Source organism: Morus notabilis, unplaced genomic scaffold (genome assembly GCF_000414095.1).
Source record: "Morus notabilis unplaced genomic scaffold, ASM41409v2 Scaffold905, whole genome shotgun sequence".
NCBI lineage: Eukaryota > Viridiplantae > Streptophyta > Magnoliopsida > Rosales > Moraceae > Morus > Morus notabilis.
The window spans coordinates 1-12,433 of NW_010356723.1; the positions used below are offsets into that span (position 1 = coordinate 1).

At 35.4% G+C, this 12,433-nt stretch overlaps 2 protein-coding genes across 5 annotated transcripts; one reads left to right on the forward strand and one right to left on the reverse strand.

Annotated features, from left to right (window-relative positions):
• Positions 1 to 5,645: 5,645 nt before the first annotated feature.
• LOC112094309 lies at positions 5,646 to 10,782 on the forward strand. 4 transcript variants are annotated; one of them, XR_002903496.1, is made up of 8 exons: positions 5,646 to 5,910; positions 6,358 to 6,780; positions 7,270 to 7,389; positions 7,553 to 7,606; positions 8,340 to 8,503; positions 9,372 to 9,548; positions 10,090 to 10,236; positions 10,455 to 10,513. XR_002903496.1 is itself a non-coding variant. In XM_024174919.1 (7 exons), the coding sequence occupies exons 2-7, from the start codon at positions 6,379 to 6,381 to the stop codon at positions 10,663 to 10,665; spliced, it is 1,128 nt and encodes a 375-aa protein (XP_024030687.1). In that variant the 5' UTR covers positions 5,646 to 5,910; positions 6,358 to 6,378; the 3' UTR covers positions 10,666 to 10,782. The 4 variants fall into 4 exon arrangements, 3 of the variants coding, with proteins under 3 accessions (XP_024030687.1, XP_024030720.1, XP_024030752.1); XM_024174919.1 differs by lacking the exon at positions 10,090 to 10,236 and having other exon boundaries at positions 10,455 to 10,782; XM_024174952.1 differs by lacking the exon at positions 10,090 to 10,236 and having other exon boundaries at positions 5,646 to 5,878; positions 10,455 to 10,782.
• A 1,110-nt stretch (positions 10,783 to 11,892) lies between these two features.
• On the reverse strand, positions 11,893 to 12,405 carry LOC112094065 (uncharacterized mitochondrial protein AtMg00810-like). The gene is made up of 2 exons (XM_024174095.1): positions 12,247 to 12,405; positions 11,893 to 12,090 (listed from the first exon to the last, which is right to left on the reverse strand). The coding sequence occupies exons 1-2, from the start codon at positions 12,403 to 12,405 to the stop codon at positions 11,893 to 11,895; spliced, it is 357 nt and encodes a 118-aa protein (XP_024029863.1).
• Between the last annotated feature and the right edge of the window lie 28 nt (positions 12,406 to 12,433).

Here is a 12,433-nt window from a genome sequence, read left to right on the forward strand (position 1 = left end):
ACATATAGGGTGACTGTTAATGCAAACATTGATGTTTTTGATGTTGCCCGTATTGTCTGGGGTTTATGCCCGTATTGTCTGGGCTTTGTGCCCATATTGTCTGGAATTTATGCTTGTGTCTTACAATTTTTTTTCTTATGGTATTAATGTTATTTGATGAGTTAGTGTTTTTTAAACAATTACTACTTTTTTTATGTTCACATTACAAAAATTTGTTTCTGTTTTAATTTAAATTACTTTGGTCTTTATGTATAATAATTGTAATAATCCGTCTTCAGTATTTTACTTATTTATTTGTTCTTAAATGTGTCGTTTTATGTGTTTTTTTAGATGTTTCTTCATTTTTTTTTATTTTCTGTAATTACTTTAGTGTAATATAAAGCATATTTTTTTCCTGTAGACAGATTTAATGTATGTATGTGATATGTTAGTGTAACTAAGTATATTCTAAAACTCAATTGATTTTTTTCCTTTCTTATATTTTGCTTTTTATATACTATATTCATTATGTGATAATGAATTATTTTATGACTCTACCTATTTTGAGCAGATTTGGTCTTTTCTTACTGTTGCCTAAAATTGTGAATCTAGAATCTCGCAAGTGCACGAGTCAACAAGTAGTAAAATGATGAATAATCAAGTATCGTCTCACAGGGATTGAGTGTTTTTGAAATCAAATTGCTAAGTTAATTCTATTCAAGTTTTAAGAAGAAAACTAAAGTTGATTTTAAGATGTTAAAAACTAATAATAATCTGACTGTAAGAAAATGAACAACAGAGATAAAACTAATTAATAACAAAATGTGCAAATAAAATTGGTCAAAGTCACTGTGCGTGGCTCACAATTGCTAAATTGTCTCCTATCAATGTTGCGCGATGCTGCAGCAACGGACGGCAACGAAGACTTCTTGTTAACCAGATTTACTAAACCAGGGATTTTCGAATCCTCTGTCTACCGATCTTAAAGCTAAATTTCACAAATCTCTTTGTAAATTTAGGCTCTAAAATCAGGGAATGAAGCTCTAAATCATATGGTTATGCAAGACACAATATATTTCTATATCATGTGAATCAAATATTTAAAACATCTAAGAACTTGCACTATTCAAGCTGTGTCCACTCAATTAAATCTTCCCAGATCTAATCAAAGTTATACTCCCCTCTTATGATTTCCCAATCATAGTTAAGGCACAAATTCAGCTCACTTGAATAAACAAAGAAATAATCATCAGATCCATTCAACATCAACTAACATTTTAATATTTAACAACTCAACAATCTCAGCCAACAAATCATAATCTCATAGAGTTATATATATGGATTCGAGTTCAGATTTATAGAGGAACGTAAATATTTTTTAACAAAGTAAAACAGAGTAATGAGAGTAAGAGAAACTAAGGTGAAGAGAGGAGAATCATAATCTCCCTTTTCCAAGATTTCTTCTAAACGCTTCTTTCATCCACAATGAACCTTCCTTTACGTTCAACACCCTGTGACGTTTCTTTCTTCTTCTTTCCAGTACTGGAGCTGGTACTTGATCAGAGAAATGGAGGTGGTTTCCTTTTCCAAGTTCAGCCGCCTCTACGTTACAAAATATGACCAATGACACCTTCTTTCTTCTCAGCTGCAGGTACTTATTGTACCCTAATTCCACGTGGCAGCACATGAGAAAGCCTCCAATGAGTGGCTCAATCAGCACCCTTCACGGACAAAATCAGCCCATTAACCAGCTCAGGTCCAGCTGTCAGCAAAACACATGTCTGGCCCAGCTTGTCTTACTGCAGCAATGCATAGCAATGCTGACTAGGATTCCTTCATACTCCAAAAATGAAAAGCTACTCAAAGCTCCAAACGACCACGTTTTCTTAAAGCTGAGATTAACCACAAAGTGCACCTGAATTAGCTCTTTTTAAACGATAATCATGAGAGAGAGAATTTATGAAACACAAATAACTAAAAACTATTAACAAGACAAAATATAAGAGTAAACTAATATTAATTACCCTCTAGGTAATAATTTAAGCCTGTAAAATGCTCAATTAACTCTATTTTCATAGAGTTATCACTTACCTTCATATTATATAATTTAAATATCTTTATTTTTCTTAACACTTATATTTACAACCAATTTTCTCATTTTTATATTTGCAGCTGAAAGAAATGAAATGCTCAAGAATCACAATAACATTGTATTTTATTTTGTACAATTTGTATATATATATTATAAATAATAATACTATATATATATATATGTATAAATAAGTTTGTATAAATTTTATATCTATCATATAATACAATATTGTATAATACATGTATATATATAAATATATTTTAAATACAACTATCATATAATATAATACTATATTCCGCAGCAACGTGCGGATTTCAGGCTCGTTAACCTCTATTTTCAGTGCAGAGCAAGTTATAAGAAAAACAAAACATGTCGTATTTTCAAATTTGTTTGCATGTTTTGAAAACGACATGTCCTTTATCTTCATTAATCTTGGTTTTTAAACTAAGAGAAAAATTTTTCACCTTCAATATGGTCTATACCAAAAAGTACAGTGTGAATAGGAGGAAAACATGTCAATAAAGGCTGTTTCATCTTTCCCTCTTTATTGTCGATAAAGATTAATGAAAATGCGTACAAAATTGGGAAGGCACAATTGTTCCATTTATTTCCTCTAAACGCATAGACAATTGTTCACACATTATTGAACTTCAAATTAGTCAATCCTCAATAACTACATCTAGTTATTTTCTCCTTGGAAAGCCACAATTATCGTCTCTATTTTTGATCATTTTGCAAAATAGCCAACTATATATACACTATTAAATATTTATAATAAAAAAACAACCCAAGGTTTTTTTGTGTGGATAATATAACCCACGGTATTAGTATTGCTAATAAAATCCAAATGTTATTACAAATTGATTACAAGCGGAAATCCATCCACTTTAATGGACCTCCACCTAAACAAACGACACTAATCTCGACAAAAGAATCCAACCAATTTGGAAACACGAAACAAAGCACTACATTATACAATAAACAGAACAGAAGATCGTTGTTTTTTCACCAATCACTTTGAAGCAGTCCTCCTCCGAAGATCGGCGTTGAAATTAGGGTAAGAAGAAGAGTCCCTCCGATTCTCAGACGGCGACGGAAAGCCTCTGTTGACGCTCCGCGATCGCTGCTCGGCGAAGTCCAGCGGCGGCGGCGGCTGGAACTCCGATCGCGTTCGCCGGTGGGACGATCCTTCGGAAAATTTATGGCTGGATCCGCTCAAATTAATAATAATTATAAAAAAGCGTTTACATAAAAACAGAAAAAGATAAGATGATAAAGAGGTAAAGTACTCTCTATATACTTAATAATACGTACATAAGTGGATTTTACTTCCACCATAAAAGAATGAAAGCCCAAGAATAGATTCCCTAAAAAACCAGGCCAAGACTTTTAACAGAATATTAATGTGAGAAAATTAATAAACTCACTTTTAATGTTTGGATTATATGCATACTTGTCATATTACAGTACCCTGAATTTAAAAATACTATTCTATTTATCTACAAAATAGTCTGCTACCATACATAAAAAGACACTAGCAACCTTACATAATGAAAAAGGTCCCAAAATAATGAAATATCATTATAGGAAAGTTTGCAAAATAAAATCATGATATGAAATCAGAATAAGACATTTAATGAAACCTACCTTATTTAGTGAAGGGAAAGTATTTTTCGAAAAAAAAATTAAAACCATACAAAAAATACGATTCGTACAAACTAATACTCATTTTCACTAATGTTGATGTCTAAGCTGACTCAACACCCACGTGTTGGGAAGTACAATACTCGAACTCCTGTTTCGGTCGAGATCCCAATCGACAACTTCATCATTTTTTGGACCTGTTTGCTCTTCGGTCAAGATGGTCGAATACTGATGCTCGAGGTTGGGTCCGGGAGGACCTACTAGATGAGTGTCGGCCATTCATTCGCCGAGCAGTGCTAACATGCTTATATCTTGAATTGCGCCGACTAGTGGGCTGGCTCGCCGATGGCTCAGGTTCGGTTGAAGGTCGGTCCTCGTCCTCTTCCTCGATAGGTTGGATGTTGGGTGCGGGCTTAACAGGTGCGGCTGGAGCTTGACCTTGAAAGGCATGGACGAGCATTTGGACTGTCTTGGAAAGGTTCCAGACGTGGGCTATGAGCCGTTCAGTTTGGGTCTGAGCTCAATGTCGGGTTGCTCTGGCTCCTTGGCCTCGGCCCCTTCGGGGACCTTAGGGGTCGGGTACCGGTTCCTTTGAAATGTTGTTCTAATCATTAACAGACCCCTCCATGACGGGGTAGTATTGGAAAAGTTAGGATGCTGGAAACGCGTGCACGCCCTCCTTTAAGAGCCAAAATTTTGATGCGTAAGCTGACTCAACACCCATGTGTTGGGAAGCAAGGTGCTCGGACTCCTGTCTCGATCTTAGCTTGGTCAGTGCTCCGCCATGTGCTCGAGTTCAGGGACTAGTGTCCTATACTGGAGTAAGAGATAAAGCTTCGAAGTGAGTGGACACCAGTGTGGTACTTACCAAACACACTCCGACACTCAAGTCAGTTGAGCTAATTGGGAGCAATAAATGTTGTGACAGGAGTTGGGTAGTAGAATTATCCTTACCTCAATAAATGATCATGGGGTATTTATAGTTCCCTTGATGGACCCGGATTTTGTCCATGACCCACCGGGGGCCCACAAGTACATGTGTACGGCTCCGTCTGACGTCGTGACAGTGTCGCACATCAATGGGAGCGTACAGTATTCACTCAATGGTTGGGATCGATTTGTTGTACATATTGTTTATTGTGATGTGGAGTCGCCGAACAACCATGTTCAGCGACAGGCCTGTAGGAATTGTGCTCAGCCTATCGTCAGGGTAATAAATATAGCCGAACATCATATCATATCTGGTGTCGGAGAGAAGCTCAGCTATATCATAACGTCTGAAAACTTATCGATGACTTGTTCAGCCGTACCACCCGAATAGTGCTCGGCATGTGCTGCCGAGCTACCTGCCAACAACTAATTTATTAACAATATCATTATCAAAGAGAACAAAAATATTAAACAAATGTTAATGTATAAATAATACCCATTTTTATTATTTTACTGACAATAACATTATCAAACATATCTTACCCTACATAAGAAACACGAAAAATGTACTCAGTAAAAAATATTTCCATTATTGTAGCAATATGCTCTCTAAATCTTAAAATGTACCCGTTGTGCTTTTGAAATATGATATCTCCAACTTTACAGATTCTTTAATTATTTTTTTCTCTTTTTATTGCCTCTAATCAATTAATGTTTTGAGAATTATTGTCTAACTGATATTTTTGGAGCGAAAGACATTTAACAAACCCGAAATATCATAGCTAATTAGCAATTTAATGGTCTTATGAATATTTTCGTTTAAAAAATTAATAGAATCAAGATGAAAAGAAAAAAATTGAAGACATATCATATTTCAGAAGACACAATATATATATTTTAAAATTTAAAGGTATATTAACACAACTAATAAAATTTAAGAGACGTTTATAAATATTTTTGTTAAAAAACTTGACGGAATTAGATTTAAAGGTATATTCACACAAGTGATAAATTTCGGAGCACGACATTCACATTTTAAATTTTGTCTAACAAAGTTCAGAAATTCATAAAACGATGGACGCGGTTCGACCCAGTGATCAACCTTGCTGAGTCTGAGACACGCAAGCAAATGCATGCCTGCCGTCTAGTGTCGCTGGAGCGAGTCGCGGCTAGCGGCACCCAAACCACCACCGTCGTCTTCTGTCGTGGTTGTCTCTGCTGTTCAGTGCAAAAGTTCGTTTTCTTCTCCTAATTACTAAAACAGGGTCAGCTCCTCAGCTCTTCATTTCAATTTCTCTCTCAATTTAACATGTTCACTTTAGCCTGCAATGTTTAATTTACTTCTTTTTTTTTCCTCCTCTTTTTCCCTTTCCGATTTAGTTTTGGGTTTTCTCTGTCGTTGTGTGTTCTTTACTTGGGCCATCAAACCAAGTTAACTTGTGTGATGCCTTTACTTTAATTGTTGATTGGTATTGGGAAAGATTGAAAAGTTGTAATTACTAAAGAAATTAATTCGATTATGAGATATGAGATACAAAATGGAGGCTTTTAGATTCAACAAAATTTGCAGTGCCCATTTGAACATCTTTCAAGAAGAGGCATTAAATCCAGTAAATTTGTTGTAAAAAGTTAAAGTGCCCAAATTTGTGCATATTGTGAAAGGGTTAATTTTTAAACCAATTGGCTGACTATTTTTAATTGTTTTATTGTAGATAATTCCCTCTATCTTACACATGGTAGTAGGGTTTATACCTTCTTGCCTGAGTTTGTTACAACAACCTCGTCCTTCAATCTGTATTTCCAAGCACATATCATCAAGAAAATATAAGAGAGAGATAACGAGGACTGCAGGCATTAGAAGAACTCTAATATCACCACCTCCTCTTAAAGATACTTTTGGTATACGTGTTTTTGTGGTGTCAGATTTGCATACAGAATATGCTGAAAACATGAAATGGGTTGAGTGTTTATCGACCGTACGATACAAAAATGATGTTCTTCTTGTAGCTGGTGATGTGGCTGAAACGTACAGTAACTTTATCTTGACTATGTCTATGTTGAAGGATAGATTCGAACACGTTTTCTACGTGCCTGGGAACCATGATTTGTGGTGCCGTCGGGACGGGGAAAGTTATGTAAGGGCTTTGGTTATACTTTGTTATAGTTACTTTAATTCATTAGCAAATTATATTTGGCTTATTTTATGTGTTCGCTAACTAAAATAAAGAGTCTAAGAGGCCGAAGTTCTAAATTCTGTTATAACAAATGTGATATGAGGTCAGATCGAGGTTTCATCAAGCTGTTTAGTTTTCAAAAGTCTTGAATTGTTTTGTACTTCTTCCCTTGAATAATATTTTGACTATTACATGTCTTTCCTTTTGTTGTAGTCATATTGACTATCACATTTTCTTTGTAGCAATTTTTTTTATTTTTAAAAAGGACTTTACTTTTTCTGGAATTTACTTTGGTTTACAATCCTTGGTAATGATATGGCTGCGTGGTGTTTCAGAGACTATTTTATTTTAAACCGTTTCATTGTTTTCCTTTCCCTTTTTGTCATCTGTTGTCATTCCTTCTTGCACATATTAATCAATCTATGAACAATGAGTGCTTGTGGCTTTCAGCTTAATTCTCTTGAGAAGCTTAATAAATTGCTGGAAGCATGTAGAGCTCTTGGAGTTGAGATCAATCCTACAGTTATAGAGGACTTGGGTATCATCCCTTTATTTTCTTGGTATCATGAGGTGAATGTTTTATCACGTTGTTTTGACGTGTTTACACGATTCATCTCCTGGATCATGCATAGACTCATCAAACTGCTCCATGACGCTTCATCTTGTTTTCGCTTCTAGCCAAAGAATGTGACGCTTCATCTTCCATTATTCTGATTGACTGCTTATTTTGCAGAGTTTTGATAAGGAGGAGGATATTACTGGCATTCACATTCCTTCTTTGGAGATGGTGATTTACTTTCTTTTCTCCTAGTAAGGGTTTTATCGTCTATGACATCATAATTAAATGCGCCCGTGACACCTAGGTTTAATGATGATTCCCAACATCTAGTTTTTTTCTTGTAACTCTTTAAGTGTTGCGTATGTGATCAGTTATTCTAAATCAAATATTTTTTGAGGGTGAAGGTGTCAACATTGATCTTTTGAGTCAAAGTGTTTCACAAAAACCTGCTTTGTAACGACAATCCAGAAAGGTTTGTAAAAGTTTTATGACGCCTTACCATACGAGGGAATTAAATAGCTAGATTGTGTATTTGTTCTTTCAAGTGGTTCTTGCAAAATATTGCTCTGTAGCCAACTTTAAAGTTCCATAAAGTGTTTTCAACATAAGGTGAACCTCAGCATTGTGAATGGTCATAACTATAATTTTTCCTCTGCAACTTACTTCCTCTCTAGTCTTTTGTTTTTTTTTTTTCCCCTTGAGGTCTCCTCATGTCAATCCCACGAGCCTCTTATCCACTCCATTCTCATTCCCTACTCGGGATGGAGGAGGCCGCGGAGAAGTTGCGTGATTGTGGAGATAGTGCTATTGGTTTTCGTTCTTATTTCTCTCTCACGTGTGCTCTTTTTATATATCATGTTCATGCCAGTTTTCTGTTACTTTAGGGTTTCTATCGTGCGGAAAGAAAGATCTCTGGATATATTTAAGATCATAACAAATGGTTCTACTAAGTTGTATGTAGGCATGTAAAGACTTTCATGCATGCAAATGGCCTGGGGAGCTGTCGAGTGGAGATGCCTCCCTTGCCCTGTACTTTGATGCAATGAATGAAAGAAATCAAAATGTTGTCGACAAGATTCAGAGGATCTGTAGCCAAATAGTTACATTTTCTCACTTTGTTCCCAGGTCTGTTACTGTCTGGATTTAATCTTGTGTTCAGCCAATTCTATTGTATCTTCTTAAGTAGAACCAGTGATTGTAAATTTCTTTATTTTACTCACTAATTATAATGGTAGAGGAGCACAGATTTGTATATCAAGTCATTTAAAAGGGAAAAAAAAGGAAAGAAAAATCAACGAGTTGATATGGTCTAGCCTTTAGGGGAAGGAAGAAATTAAGCTCCCTCTTCCACGTTGCTCTTACAGGATTATCATATCCATTTATCTTCTGGATTATTTTTCCTTTAAACCATGTGATTGCTCAATAGTGAAATATTTGGAGTGTATGGGGTGACATGATTGTTTTTTGGAGGAAACATGTTTACGGACTCAATTGAAGAATGCCTGACTTTCTTATGTTGCACCTTTAGTGATTTTTAGTGGTATTCTGATATTGGTCATTCATCAGTGTGATATTCAAATGGAGTAGTGGAAAGAAATTTTGAGGCGCTCTGCGCTCATTTATACTTTGAACCAGTTGCAGTTGTAGCCAAGTTGTTTACTGTCATGTGGTGTTTAGTGGATGTTCCGACTTCTGTTATACAGTTCTTGGTTGTCGTTGCTGCGTTGACATGTATAGGTGGTTGTGCAATGATTAGGTGGTTTTAATGATTCTGACGCTAGCATTTTAACTTTTCTTGTGTACCACGAACTATTTTTGTTTTCTGTTCTTTCTTTTTAAGAGATTCTAGTGTGCTCCTTCTTTAACACCTTGACATCAAGACATGGGCAGAAACTAGATACCGTTTAAACTTGTGTTGTTTCTTAATTAGATTCTATTCTTTATATTTTATGGCAGTACTAAGTTAACAATATCTGGCATATTATGTCTTTAGGCAAGAGTTGTGCCCGGAGAAAAGGATGCTTTTTTATCCAAAGCTCCCAAAAATTATTGGATCTGATTGTCTTGAGCATCGCATAAGGTCTATCCATGGGACTGAAGGTGATGAATCTGCATGTCATGTGTTTGGTCATACACATTTCTGCTGGGATGCGGTGATCGATGGTATCAGGTAGATTGCGCTGCATTTACTGATGTAGCATTAGCTTCCACGGAAATTTGGCCAAACTTTTATTTTTTCTTTTTAGAGAAAAAAAACTTTATATTTTTAGTGAAAAGAAGCATTACGTTGAACAATAATTTGAAATTACTTGAATCAGTACAACGTCTTTGTTTCACCTGGAAAATGAATATATCAAATGTTCAGCTTTAGGAATCTGGCGAACTATATTGGTTTTTCAGTTTTCTACCATATTCAACAATTCTTTTTGCCCTTTGTCCATATTCAACTCTCTAACATGCATATGCAAGTCATACACAAACATGGATAACAATATTTGAAGAAATGATAAGGTCCTCTCCATTTTGTTTTTCTGAATGTTCATGCACAATGAGGAAACTTTAGAAATTTGCATCATAGATTTGCTTCTAGAAACTTCTTTCGTAGCATATACCCTGAGTTAGAAGAGAAATCAGACTCATTCTTGAGACCAGGTCAACTATTCGTTAAGAGCTTCATTTCACTGGCATCTTTGACAACTATCTTTTTTAAGCTCTTAGAAACCGCCAAGAAACGAAAGCAAGGAGGAGGCCGCACCTTAGAGTTGGAGTTAAAGCTAGGTGAATAAAGAAATCAATGTAGTAACGGCAGATTTAAGGCGGTGTATTGCATTTTATTCTCTAGTAGCTTTTGCTAGAAGGTATTCTGTAGTATTTACTTATATGAGCAATTTGTCCCATACAATGCAACACGTTTTATCACTACATAATCCTAGTAGTTAACATTTTTGGCATGACTATAGGGTGACAAAAGAAACGTCCTTTCTCAAAATGAATTCTCTTATTTGATTTAACTATAAGTTACAAACTATTGGTTTCTCAAATTACTTACCGCAGTAATTTATATGCATAAATGCAGGTATGTACAGGCACCATTGGCATACCCAAGAGAAAGGAAGAGGAGAATGAATGGGGGTGAAAACTGGCTGCCATTTTGTATCTATTCTGAGGGCAAGTTTTCTGAAAGAATTTCACCATGTTTTTGGTCCGATTATTACTCTGTGAATCCTAGAACACCTCATAATACTGAATTGGCTCCTTGGGTTGCCAGATTCTACCACAGAACATGACTTTTTGTTTATGTTTTGTTTTGTTTTGTTTTTGTTTTTGTTTTTTTTTTGTTGTTGTTCCAATTTAATGACCTAGACATATAATATGGATTCTGTTTGTGAAATTATCACATTCATAATAACCATGCACTTTTGGCAACTTTAGAACTCTTTGCTGCTGCTTGTATTTATTTTCATAGCCGTGTCAACATATATTGCCTCTATTTTGAGCGTCTTCATTCATTTATTCAAAGAAGAAAGGGAAAAAAAGAAAATTCTTTCGGCAACTATATAACATTTTTGGTTGGACAGTTCTAATTGGTATAGTTTGAATAATAACCCTAACAGAATAGTGGGAAAACCCTAAAAAAAAAAAAAAAAAAAAGGAAAAAATAACAATGATGTTCCAATTTTGACCGGTCAGTATAAAATAAACTTGTATTATTTATTTATTAAAAGGATCTACTAAATTACTTTAATACTCCTGCAACCTAAATATAAATTTGCCTCTTTGCCCATCTTCACTTCTCAATTAAGTCTCCTAGCCGCCGCACTTTCTTCCTTTTTCTCATTTGTTCTCTCTTTCTCACTCCACATCTTTCTTTGTATTTGAATTTGAAGACATCATAAGATTAAACCTATCAAATGATAGGTCAAAGTCATCCTTTGTCTTCAATTCAATGAAAATTTTTAAGGGGAAAAGATTGTAAAATTCCTATGGTAGGAAATGTAAAAAGGAAAACGTAAAGAAGAAAAAGAGAATTGAAGAAGAATTGTGTATATTTCTGTATCTTGGAAATGATGTACAATGAGTATTTTATACAAGCAGGAGAGAATAATTCTATGCCTAAATAATAGCAACTTTCCTAACAAATACCCTGATTTAGGGAAATTGATCTAGACAATAAATTAAATAAATACAGGAAATCAAATACATAAAATCAAGAGGAAATTAAGGAATAATTAGCTAGGATCTTGATTTTTAACACTCCCCCTCAAGTTGGAATAGATGTTGATCATTCCTAACTTGTTGACGAGATTAGAAAACTGTGGCACACCCAAGGATTTAGTGAAGATATCTGCGGGTTGTTTTGATGTCGATATATGGTAAGTCTTGACTACCCCAGCTTAAACCTTTTCTTGAACAAGGTGACAATCAATCTCTATGTGTTTTGTCCGTTCATGAAAAACCGGATTGGAAGCAATGTGTAGAGTAGCTTGATTATCACAAAATAACTTTACTGGTTGTTAATGCTTTGTTCCAAGATCAAGTAAAATGTTTTGGAGCCAAGTGATCTCACAACAAGCAGCTGCCATGGAACGATATTCTGCCTCTGCACTTGAACGAGAGACAGTTGCTTGCTTCTTGGTTTTCCAAGAAATGAGAGAACGCCCAATAAAAATGCAATAGCCTGCGGATGACTTTCGTGTGTCTCGACAACGAGCCTAATCAGCATCACAAAAAGCATTCAGCTACAATGAACTTGTGGATGGGAAAAAGATACCTTGTCCAGGTGTGTTCTTGATGTAGCGTAGGACTCATTGTGCCGCTTCTAGGTGTGGAACTCGAGGCTTATCCATAAATTGACTGAGAATATGTACGACATAGACCAAGTCTGGCCTCGTGATGGTCAAATAAATCAGTTGCCCAACAAGTCTTCGATAAGAAGAGGGATTTTCAATGCAATCGCCCTCTTCCTTACTAAGAGATAAATTCTGCTCCATTGGAGAATTGGTGGGCTTCACTCCCAAGTACTCCATGTCTTCTAATATTTCCAGTGCATATTTC

What these genes read in the sequence shown, in the direction of transcription:
- LOC112094309 (XM_024174919.1), top strand. Translation starts at nt 6,379, where the DNA reads ATGGTAGTAGGGTTTATACCTTCTTGCCTGAGTTTGTTACAACAACCT. An exon ending in TATTTTCTTGGTATCATGAG is followed by an intron (nt 7,390 to 7,552) that starts GTGAATGTTTTA and finishes CTTATTTTGCAG; the next exon opens with AGTTTTGATAAGGAGGAGGA. An exon ending in GCGGTGATCGATGGTATCAG is followed by an intron (nt 9,549 to 10,454) that starts GTAGATTGCGCT and finishes GCATAAATGCAG; the next exon opens with GTATGTACAGGCACCATTGG.
- LOC112094065 (XM_024174095.1), bottom strand. Translation starts at nt 12,405, where the DNA reads ATGGAGTACTTGGGAGTGAAGCCCACCAATTCTCCAATGGAGCAGAAT. An exon ending in GGCCAGACTTGGTCTATGTC is followed by an intron (nt 12,091 to 12,246) that starts GTACATATTCTC and finishes GATGCTGATTAG; the next exon opens with GCTCGTTGTCGAGACACACG.